This window comes from Helianthus annuus, chromosome 1 (assembly GCF_002127325.2).
Source record: "Helianthus annuus cultivar XRQ/B chromosome 1, HanXRQr2.0-SUNRISE, whole genome shotgun sequence".
Lineage (NCBI taxonomy): Eukaryota > Viridiplantae > Streptophyta > Magnoliopsida > Asterales > Asteraceae > Helianthus > Helianthus annuus.
The window spans coordinates 109,328,720-109,340,745 of record NC_035433.2 but is presented as its reverse complement, the minus strand read 5'-3'; the positions used below and the strand labels follow the sequence as shown (position 1 = coordinate 109,340,745).

General features: G+C 33.7%; 1 protein-coding gene across 1 annotated transcript; it reads left to right on the top strand.

Annotated features, from left to right (window-relative positions):
• Window positions 1-572: 572 nt before the first annotated feature.
• Window positions 573-10,914, top strand: LOC110876191. The gene is made up of 19 exons (XM_022124369.2): window positions 573-795; window positions 1,693-1,879; window positions 1,960-2,011; window positions 2,666-2,743; window positions 2,840-2,899; window positions 4,048-4,152; window positions 5,593-5,703; window positions 5,864-5,905; window positions 6,009-6,169; window positions 6,692-6,813; window positions 7,524-7,630; window positions 7,720-7,762; window positions 8,361-8,452; window positions 8,954-9,002; window positions 9,173-9,243; window positions 9,359-9,478; window positions 9,671-9,756; window positions 10,492-10,537; window positions 10,661-10,914. Exons 2-19 carry the CDS (start codon window positions 1,770-1,772, stop codon window positions 10,691-10,693), a joined length of 1,488 nt encoding a protein of 495 aa, XP_021980061.1. The 5' UTR covers window positions 573-795; window positions 1,693-1,769; the 3' UTR covers window positions 10,694-10,914.
• Window positions 10,915-12,026: the final 1,112 nt, after the last annotated feature.

Genomic DNA, 12,026 nt, shown 5'->3' with positions numbered 1-12,026 from the left:
TATTAATTTGGTTCATTACGGTATCAATATTCGGTATAGCAACCGAAAGAAAAAAACCTAAAAATAAAGTTGTTAAACTTTAGAGTATAAAAATTTTGTGATTATTTTAAAAAAAGTATAAAATTTAAAATTCTTTAAACAGAAAACAAAACATGATATTTAATTGAAAACTATTAACGAAATATGTGCTAAACTCCGTATATTATACAAATTGAATTAATAAAACTGTCTTATTTTTATAATACTAAATATGTTAGATCATAAAAGATATAAAAGGAAAATGAGAATCAAAACTTTTAAATTTAGAAAAATAGAAACAAAATAACGGTCAATTAAAATTTTATTATAAAAATGACAAAATTTTAATAACGAAAGCGTGAGGTTGATATTTTTTACTTAAGTAAGATATCTTCTTTATTTAATATGTGTAGTGTAATACACGAGACTCTAACCTAGTAAAATAATATAAAAAACATTAATTTCTAATATCGAAGACTATTTTTCTAACAAAAAAAGATTTTTCAAAAACATAAGAAAAAAAAAATAATAATAATCCCATTCTCTTTCCTGCTTCCTTCTCTCCTCTCCTATCCATGCCAGAAGTATATAATAATTTTGTTTCTCATTTTTCACTTTGTTTATGCATATACCCCTCTTGACTCCAGCCCCCCAAATCAACAAATTTGGAGCAAAAATCTTCCCAAAATTCCAATTTTTCTTTAAAACTTCATAAACCCTACTCCTTTTCATTTGATAATCAACAGATCTGCCACTTTCACATTTGGGTTTTTGAAGGTAAACGAATCAAGTTCTTGTATTTATGTTATTTTCAACTCTGCTTTAAATTTTGTTTATAAATTCCCTTTTCCTAGTTTTATTTTATCAAGATTTGATTAATTAGTTAGAGGGTATGTTTATTTACCTGCCAATTTTATTGGGTGCCATATATCTTGAAGTTTCATGTATGTTTTGTACAGATTTGGGGAATAATTTGGTAACGAGTTAGTATATATGCTGCAGTGAAATGTAATAGATGTTCATATAAAAATAAAAAATAAAAAAATAAAAAAAAACTTTGGTTTATGGAAATATGTTTTGAATGGAAGTGAGTAGCTTCAAGGGAATTTATTAAAGATTTTTTTTTAGATGAGTAATATATTTCATTCCAATAATTTGGGCAATTTACATAAAGATGGATTACTAGATTTTGGTTTGATTTCTTGTGTGCTGTTTGTTGAACTTATGGGTTGACTTTTACAAAAAAAAAGGTTTTGCAGTCCGGAAATTTGAAACCTTTTGTGCTGGAAATGTGGAATTATTGATTAGGACATTGGGTTGCTTCCTAAAGTCAACATGCATGTTTTGTTGTCTTTTGGTAAGACTCGTTTGGTTTGTCGTTCGGTTTCAGGATTAGAGATTGTACTACTAGTTTGCATAGGCGGCCATTTTTTCTTAGTTTTGCAACGGTTAATATGTTTGTGGTATTGCCATTTGCAAATAAAATAGCTTGTTTTCTTAATTAGAGTTAATGACTAGAGATTTGACGTGTTTTAAGTTTCGACCCATACCGACAAAAACCACCCGTTTTGACTTTTGACCCATTACCAACCCGCCCATTTTACCACTTCTATTTCCTTTGCAATTTCCATGCACGTTTGAGAATACGTCACTGATCTACTCAACCATTGTTAGGTCTTGAAATCGACCCACTCTCAATGGATCATGATAATATATACGGATAAAATGGGATTCGTGTATTCAACAACTAAATGTGGTCTTCTAGAGGATTTGAAAATCCCGACGCAATGTCTTCTGATAGAAACCTGATGAATAATAGCTCCATCGGTAATCGGACACGAACCTCTGATCCAACAAGCGGGTAATAATAATAATTTATAATGACATATACAAAGTATATGCTTATATGCCTAATTTGTAACCAATGTTTTTATTCAACAGGCTTAATCCTCAAACGGTAAATGATAATACTGCGTATTCTTCGGAAGAACAGGTATACTACATGGCTGTTTATAGCTGTCAAAAAGGGTTGGGTTGACCTCAAACATAATAATTATTAATTAGTGTGCCAAATATGATTACAAAAATTGTGTTTCTTCAGTAATAATCTAATTTTTGAAGAAGATGATTTAAGAGGTTATATTCATCAAAAATATACTTTGGACACTTTAAGCTTTTTTTTTTTTATTTTACTCGTTTGAATTGTTTGAGCTAAAACACAACCTGAAGCGACCCGGGCCGAGCTCAAGCTTGTTTAACTTATGAAAGCTCGAGTTCCGCTTGGTTTGTAGGTAGATTTTCAAGCTTGAGCTCGGCTCGTTTATTATTTATCAATTATTTATATTAATTATAATATTATTTTGTATATAATTTAGTTATATATTCACAATTTGATAACTAATAATTATTATAACTTAAATATATTAATTAAAAATTATATAACTAACGGGCTCGTTTAGGCTCGCGAGGCGGCTTGAGCTCGATAAGTGAAGCTCGGTATCAGGCCCGAGCTTAGGCTCAGGCTCGTTTACTAAACAAACTTATTTTTAGGCTCGGGCTTGAGCTCGTTTCGAGCCGACTTGAGTAGCTTGGCTCGTTTGCACCCCTTATTTTTCTCATACATTTTCTGTAATTGCTAATTTCATAGGAACACCTTGCACGCTTGAAAGCTCAAAAGGAGGAAATCCAGTATCTTAGACAACAAATTACCTTAGCAAGTGTCAGGGTATGTTTTGTTCTACTTGTTTGCCATTGGTTTGTTTGTTGTTTGATTTCATGTATAGAAATAAATATTTTATAACTTCGGATTTGATCATATCAGGAACGGCAATTATTGAACGAAAAATACACGTTGGAAAAGAAGTTCTCTGAGCTACGACTGGTTTGTCCTACAACCTGTCAACATATGTTATCTTTCGCTGGTGTTTCTTATTGGACTATATTTTTATTAGGTTTATATTATGAGCCCACGGGCCGTTAGGTATCTAGGGTTTACATCCCTTCTCTATATATTGTAATGCGTTAATATCAATCAAGTCTTTTACCATCTTACATTTCTTTTATACTATTTTTTTTTAGTAAAGTACATGGATGGTCCCTGTGGTTGACCAACATTTTGGATTTGGTCCCTAGCTTTCGAAAAGTACACGGATGGTCAAGGTCTAAAGAACGTAAACGTGTTTCGAGGCGTTTTCCCTTCGCCTCACGAGGCGTAAGCCTCGAGGCGAAACGAGGCGCAAGGCCGAGGCAGTATTAATAAATAAATATAAAAATTATATATATTATAAAAATAATAATACTAACTAATTTCATCATCAGATTCATCAAAAACACACTTAAAAAAGACATGAAATGCTTGAAATTGACACAAAAAGTCAAAAACATCAAAAACAACTATCAAAATCCCCTGAGGCGCACCTGAGGCACAGCTTTCTTAGCGCCTCAGCTCCTCTGAGGCGCATATACATTAAAAACACCATGAGGCGCGCCTCAGATTTGTTTTTTGGTCATTTCGTCTCGAGGCGCACGCCTCAAACGTTTTTTAAAACCATGCGGATGGTCCCTGTGGTTTGCATTATGTAACACATTTAGTCCCCAACTTTTGCCAAAAGTACATGGATGGTCCATGTGTTTTGCACTTTGTAATGCATTTAGTCTCTAACTTGGACCTGCTGAAACCATTAGATTTGTTAGCTAGGGACTAAATGTATTACAAAGTGCAAACCACAGGGACCATCCGTGTACTTTTGAAAAACTAGGGACCAAATCCAAAATCTTAGTTAACCACAAAGACCATTCTTGTACTGTACTCATTGTTTTTCAATCATCGTAGTTAACGCACTAATCATTATATATTTATATGAAGAATTAGATTTGGATAAAAAAGTGTTTGTGGGTCAACCTATTGTACCTGGCCCATGTTGACCATACTAAAAATGACCCATTTCAAACTGCCAGACCCGCCTATCTTGCCACCTATAGACAAATGAATTACGTTGTATGACGGAGAATCGTTTGATCGGGTTACAGGCTCTAGATGAAAAACAAAATGAAGCCATTGAGTCTGCTGCTAATGAACTGGCTCGTAGAAAAGGTGTTCTTGATGAAAATCTGAGTTTAGCCCATGAGTTGAAGGTAAATCACCATCCTCGTTAGATTTGGTATTTGTTTTATTTGAAGTATATATAGATATATAGGGTAAAGTTCTTGTACAAATAATCTTAACATACTAAACATACAAATTGAAGGAAAACTCAAAAAGACAAGGTGGCATTTTTGTAATTATCAATAACTATCAAAGTTACTCTACAAATATACCTAAAAAAACCTAACCACTCCCCCCACCCCAAAAAAAACCTAAACCCCCCACCCCCCCACCCCCCCCCCCCACCCAAAAACCTAAAAAAAACCTACCCCCCCCCCACCCCCCAAAAACCTAAAAAAACCTAACCCCCCCCCCAACCCCCCAAAAACCTAAAAAAACTTAACCCCCCCCCCCCCCCCCCACCCAAGCTAAAATGCTAAAAACTAAACCCCCAAAAAACCTAAAAAAATCTAAAAAAAATAAAAAACACACAAATTATTTTATTTTATTTTTTTAACATTTTTTATTAAAAAATCGCTACTTTTAGTAGCAGCCAAAAAAAAAAATTTTTTTTTTTTTTTTTTGCTAACGAAATGTAGCGATTTTTTAATAAAAATGTTAAAAAAAAAATTTGTGTTTTTTTAGGTATTTTTGGTTGTAACTTTGATAGTTGGTGGTAATTACAAAAATGCCACCTTGTCTTTTTGGGTTTTCCTTCAATTTGTATGTTTAGTATGTTAAGATTATTTGTATTTGATCTTTTGCCTAGATATATAATAGGAGCCCCTTTTAAATGGTCTCTTTATCGTTATATTTATTCTGATCCTTATTTCCTTAAGAATTAAACATACGACTATTATTCTGATCCTCTTTTTATTTTTCATTTAATTTTCACATACAAACAAATTTATCGAATTAATATCCAAAAACAAACATTTTTTTTTCACCCAAGTCATCTAATTATTAGAAAAATACGTTAATTCATCAACTAAGCAGTCAACAGCGGTGGGATAGCGGTTATCAGGCCTTCCAAAATAGCGGTCCAGAATAGTGGAACCGCTATTATCGGCGCTATGGACCACTATTTGACTGATATGGACTGTTATTTTAGGTGCCTTGGTTGATGTCGGCTCGGAGGAAGATTTCATGGCTTACGATTATATCATGTTTCAAATATTGGCACTTTTGACTTTTGACTTTTGATATTACTATTAATATCATATATGTTTTACGTTTTATATATGTGCATATATGAATACTGCATGATATAAAATTACCGATATCCCACCACGATAACCTATATCTCAAATATCTGCCCTTCACCGCTATTTGATTTAGGACCACTAAAACTACATAACTCATCAAATACCACATCTGACGATTTATAAATATATCAAAATTTTCATTGTTAGAGTGTGATCTATTTGAAGTCTTGTTCTACACCAAATTTAAATAGCTTTGCATGATTTTTTTTTTTTTTTGTATAATAGGTTACTGAAGATGAGAGGTATATCTTCATGTCATCTTTGGTTGGGCTATTGGCTGAATACGGCATTTTGCCTCGTGTCACAAATGCCGCAGCTCTTTCCGATAGCATAAAGGTATATAATATTATAATTACCTGTTGACCCATTTTGTTTTCTTCCTTGAAGATTCCTTTATTTGTCTTCATTAAACGTTCTAAAATGTTTCACATGTAGTCAAATAGTTGACTATTTTATCTTTCTTTATATCTTAATTCAAATTTCTTCTTTCTTACAGCACTTACACGACGAAATGCAGCAGAAGATTAGATCATCACAAGTACGATCGTTGTGTCAACACATTTTCCAAATTTAATTGTTGCAGTTGTTTAATAATCGTTCTAACGTGGTTATTGTGTTGGTCGTTATTTGTGTTATTTTAGGATCAGCAGCGGTTTTCGCCTTCACCCTATAACAATTCTACAGGTGGCAGACAATTGGAATCAAATTATGATGTTTCTAAATACACAACACCGCTCAATGGTCAAATAAATCAATCACAAGAAAATGATAACCGTCAAACGTTTGAATCAAGGCCTGTTAGGTTAGTATAAATAATCTCAAACTTATCCCCAGTTTCTTATTTTCTTTATTCCATAATTCGGTACTTTACTTTTGTATTAACGAATTTCAACTAGGGATGAGATTGGTACCGAACCGAGAGTACCAATCCCGAAATTCGCCAAAAATGGGTACCGGTACCGTTACCGAAATTCGATCGCTACGGTACAGTACGATACAGTATGTAAAAGTAAAAAGTCGGTAAAATAACGTACCGTACTGCATCGGAATGAAAGTACCAATCCCAAAAAACGCCAAATATGGGTACCAAATTGGTACCGAAATTCTATCGGTACGGTACAATATTTGAAGGCAAAAAGTCGGTACCGTACCGAATCGAATGTATCAACCCCGAAACACGCCAGATTGGGTCCAAATTGGTACCGAAATTTGATCGGTACGGTGCCGCACCGGTTCGGTATCGCCATATTCTGGTACTGGTACCTAATTGCTCATCCCTAATTTCTACATAAATTTTTCGTTGAATTTCATTTTTTTTTTTCAGTCAGAACATGGAACATGTCTATGACAACAATAGGGTGAATAATAGATTTCAAGATGGGGCTGACAATAATTACTTTCAACCACCTTCCGTTAATTATGAGGATGATTCTTTCGCTGCCGAAGGTAACCAACATAATTACTTACATTTGGGGTTGTATCTACGGTTAACGGGTTAAATAAAAAACTTAGCTAAAAATAAATTGATTTCTGCTGGGCTATTATCCTTTTTTTAGGATGGACTAGTCCAAACATGTCAATAGAGTTGCGCAAAGTGTTTTCAAATGTTCAATACCTCCTCCTAATTTGTTTTGCTAAAGAATTCGATAACATAGTTGTCAATAGCGCGCTACGTAGCATATAGGTCATATGTCGCTATATAGCATATAGCGATCAATATCGACATTTTCGTTTTTGTTTTTATTTTTCATTTTTTTTCATTGTTTTCTCATCTCCACTGCTCGATACCTCAGGTTTCGTCTTATAACATGTATTCTCTACTATATCGTTAAAAATGAAATAGCGGGCGCTATTTTGTCGCTACGTAGCATATAGGTAGCTTGTCGCTATTGACCACTATTCTCTATTGACAATTATTTTAGATAATTATTTCAACGGTATAGCTCTCAAAATCTTTTCTACTTTCATTTGGGTTGCATCTTATGTTTTGCAACATTTAAAGAGATAAGGGCGGACAAAGTGTTGACAGGTCAGCATGTATAAAAAAAAAGTTACCTGTTTTGATCCGTTAAATTTTGCCACCTGTAAATAATTACATGGTATGTATTTTATTTACTTGTTATAGATGCTAATATGCTATTTTTTTCAAATCTCAGATGGCCCGGGAATCGAAGGCTTCCAAATAATCGGGGATGCGAAACCAGGCGGTAAACTTTTAGGCTGCGGATTTCCTGTGCGTGGGACCTCACTTTGCATGTTTCAGGTACGGAAGCTTCGAAATATTCAGCTAAAGTATTTTTTTTTAAATTTTTTAAATTGTGACAAGATCGATATATGACACTTCTATTTCAGTGGGTTCGTCACCTTCAAGACGGCACTAGGGAGTACATTGAGGGTAAGATTTTTTACTACTAAACTGATTTTATTAAATGTTTTGTGATAGTCCCTACTTTTAACCTATTTTCCAACCCCGTATGTGGCAAAAAAGTCAACGTTTTGCTAATGTGGACTGCTTATGTGGCAAATAAGTCAAAGTTTCGATGATGTGGACTACTTACGTGGCAAAGTTTTGATGACGTGGACTGCTAGTGCTTATGTGGCAGTCCACGACAGCAAAAACTAACTGGGTTAACTTTTAGTTAGTATGGGATCACTGAAGGAACACAGGTTAAAAGTTGGGATTGTTACAAAACATTTCATTAGTTGGGACTGTTGTCGCCAAATATGTAAAATTGAGAACTTGAGATTATCAAAAATTCAAAATCCAATTTTCCTTTCAAAAAAGATATGGACACAAATGTGTTTACGGGTCAACCATCCCAACGCAAACACTTTGATCCGTACTAAAAAATGACTCGCTTCAGTCTGAACCATGTTGACCCGTTCCCAACTTAGTCTGTTATAGTTGTTTGGTAATAAGGGGTGAAATGGTAATTCTTGAAATGCCACAACGATATATGTTTTCTTGATCCACAAGTTTCTGTATGATGCAGGAGCCACAAATCCAGAGTATGTAGTTACAGCCGATGATGTCGATAAACTTATTGCCGTTGAATGCATACCAATGGATGACCAAGGTCGACAGGTAGAACATCCTCTATACACTGTTTGTAGTGATTTTTATGGTTATTATCATTATTATTTTTATCGAAACTGTTGTTGCTTCAGTTCTGTAACAAATGATGAAATTTCTATGAATAATCTATGTTCATAATCGATTCTTGAATTTCTAATCTTGAACATTTATATTATATGTACTATAGATATGCTATTTTTTGTCAACATCAAAGAACTTTAGCCCCTCAACTTTGATAATAAACAACTTTAGCCCCTCAACTTTAATAATGACATGTTTAGCCCCTTAACTAAAACAACTTTAGCCCCTCAACTTTAGTAATAAACAACTTCAGCTCCTCAAACTCCCGTAATTTGCTTATTTTTATCTACGTTTCGAACCCGCTGCAGAGTGCGGGTGGTGACCCACTAGTTTTAATAATTAGCCCAACTTTACATTCTTTTAGCGCGGAATAAAATATGGTAGAGCGTTTCCGCAATTCCGCCAACATAACTTGTATTGTGTTTTCAGGGCGAAATAGTGCGACTCTTCGCCAATGAGCAGAACAAAATAACGTGTGGTAAGTTTAATCTGTTAGCTATGTTCAAATCCATGTAATTAATTCAACCGTTAAAAAAAATCGGTAGTTTCAAATTCCGTCTTTAACCTGCAAGTGAAGTAACAAGTTGTTGAAAAGTAAAATTTTCTGTTTTCTCAAATCCTTGTTTCTTGAAATATAATATTCTGTAGATCCCGAAATGCAAGAAGAAATCGACAAATATATGGCAGCTGGTCAAGCATCATTCAGCGTTTCGCTGCTGGTACGTGAACTCTATACTAAATTCATTTTTATTAGTGTTTTGTGGTCGGTTTACTTGTGGTACAAGTTTCTTTTGGTATGTTTAAGTGCATCACATGAGGCTGTTACTTTTGCAGATGGATTCTCCTGAGACTTGGGAGCTAACAACGTTCACTTTGAGACGTTCAAATTACCAAATTAAAATCAATCGGACGCAAAATATTTTCATCGATGAGAAATATTCCAGTGTTTTGTCGGTATGTAATTTTTTTTCATGTGTTTATATAGCAGTGGTGGCATTTTGACCCTTTCTATAAATGGGTCAATTTGGATTATGTTTGATCTCTAACGGGTCAAATGGATAAAATTTTAAATTTTATCTGAAACCGGTCAAATGGGTAAAATCTAAAAATTAGTGTATTGTCATCTCTCTTGTGATGATATTGCAGATCAAGATCCCTTCAGGGCTTACTTCACAATTCGTGTTGACCCGTTTGAATGGTTCTTCACATCCTTTTACGTTCCATGATGTTAGGTAATATATTGACTTTGTATTCTTGTTGACTTTTGTTTGACTTTCTTGTTCCTTGACTTTCTTGTTCCATACAAAGAGGTTCACTTTGACACTTAGGGTAGCAAAATACTTTTCAAATGCGAAAAAGTTAAATATATTAATTTTAATGCCAAGTTTGTCACCCGTAATAATATTTATGACAACCTACTACAAACCAATGTTTTAAAAACCGGTAGTACCGGTTGAACCGTCCGGTAGAACTGGTTAAACCGCCTGGTACACCCGGTTGAACCCCTAGATACACCCGGTTAAACCGTTTCTGAGCTCAATCCGGTACGGTATAACAACCGGATTTTAAAACATTGCTACAAACAACAAATTCTTTATGCAAGTTTAAAACGAATTAGTATAGCGTTTTTATAGGGGTGTCAAACGTGCCAGGTTGCCGGGTTGAACTATTGAACCCAAACATGAGCTACATATTTATTCATGTCAAAGATATCAACTCAAACTCAACCCCAACACACTTAAAATTGGGTAACCCAAACACGACCCGTTTAACCCATTTATTTAAACGAGTGAACCTAGGCGGGTTGTAATAAATGGGTTAAACGAGTTGGCAAGTTGATCTGTTTAATTATACGAAACAATTAAACGTGTTCAATTATTACCCAAAACATGATTATTTTCTTGTCATCTCAGAAATTGTCACCCTAGTTTGACGTAGTAATTAGTTTTTTTGTTTCTTTTTTGTAGAATGCGTGACACGTTTGTGCTCACTATGAGAATGTTCCAAAGCAAGGTACCTTTAAGTTCATGTCTTTCAACTTTTGACATCTTTTAACATCTTTTAACAATTTTATACCGGTATTTGGTAAAAAAAAGGAGAGTTATTAATGGGATAGTATTCTTTATTGTTGAATAGGCAGTGGATGAAAGAAGGAAGACAAAGGCCTGAAACTTTGTATACTTGAATATAGATACAAGTATTATATACTCATTCTTTGTAGAAATGAAGTAGAAGACAATATAGACTACTTTAGAAGGTATTGTTGTTTAGATTGGAATCAATGGGTGTGTTTGTTTGTGTCCATTTGATTTTGACTTTTGTTAAAAATCAACTTACTATTTAACTCTTTGGGTATACCAAGATTTTATGACCCTATATATTTATTTATTGTATGAAAGGAAAAACATGAAAAAGATGTGAAAAACCTGAGCCTTTTTGTTTCACTAAGCTTTGATTTTTTTTATTTATTGATTCTTTTCCTTGTAAAATTTCATATTGTTTTAATAGTTACAAATAAATCAAGTTTTTGCTCTCAACCTAGCCATGTAACACATTTATATAATCTTATTTTGAAAGGTCGGTGGTACTTTTGTTTTTGACCCTAAACTTTGGTTTTTTTTCTTTTTTGACCCTCAACTTTGTTAAATCTTATTTTCACACCTCTTAGCTCTTAAGTTAAAGGAAATGTAACTTTCAACCTTTTAACTTTTATAAAATTTATAAAATATCACTTTAACCCCATCGAGAGTATATATAATCTGATTAAAGTTCGTTAATTAAAATAAAAAGTTGTTGCGTGCTTTTTTATGTACGTGTTGGTATAAATTCGAGTTGATTTACGTTTCGAAGTACATTTTATTTGAAAACGAGTCGGGTCAAATATAATAATAATAAGTTATACATACTCATGTCGCATAGTCTGTACAATATTCGTAATGTTCTACATTTCGACATAAATTTGGTATACATTTTTCGTATAAAGTTGAGTTTGTCTACGTTTTGATGAAAAATTTGGTGTACGCTTTCGTGCTTTATTTTTGACGTTTCCTACGTATGAATCAGATCGCATATAATACATTTTGACTTGACGGTATAAATTCAAGTTAGTCGGGTCGCATATAATACGTTATGAATGTACGGTATAAATTTAATTTACTTTACGTTTTGATCGAATCGCAATGCTTATATAAGTTACATTGAATTCAATCGAATACGTCGAAACATACGTTTTCATATGGTTAACGCATCACAAAACGCTTGGACTAATCTGTTCAACATTTGCGATGTACCCGCGCCGCAACGCGCGCGAGTACAATTACTAGTGTATTCCTGTATTTGATGATTTCTCCCCAGTTCAAGATAAAATTATGATTTTGCTCCCAGCTATCTAAATTACGATTTTATTCCCAGTTTAAAATTACAACTTCTCCCTCAGTTCAAAATAAAATTTTGGTTTTACACCCAGCTCAAAACTACAATTTGCTCTCAGTTAAAAATTACG

What these genes read in the sequence shown, in the direction of transcription:
- LOC110876191 (XM_022124369.2), top strand. Translation starts at nt 1,770, where the DNA reads ATGTGGTCTTCTAGAGGATTTGAAAATCCCGACGCAATGTCTTCTGAT. An exon ending in ACCTCTGATCCAACAAGCGG is followed by an intron (nt 1,880 to 1,959) that starts GTAATAATAATA and finishes TTTATTCAACAG; the next exon opens with GCTTAATCCTCAAACGGTAA. An exon ending in GTTTAGCCCATGAGTTGAAG is followed by an intron (nt 4,153 to 5,592) that starts GTAAATCACCAT and finishes TTTGTATAATAG; the next exon opens with GTTACTGAAGATGAGAGGTA.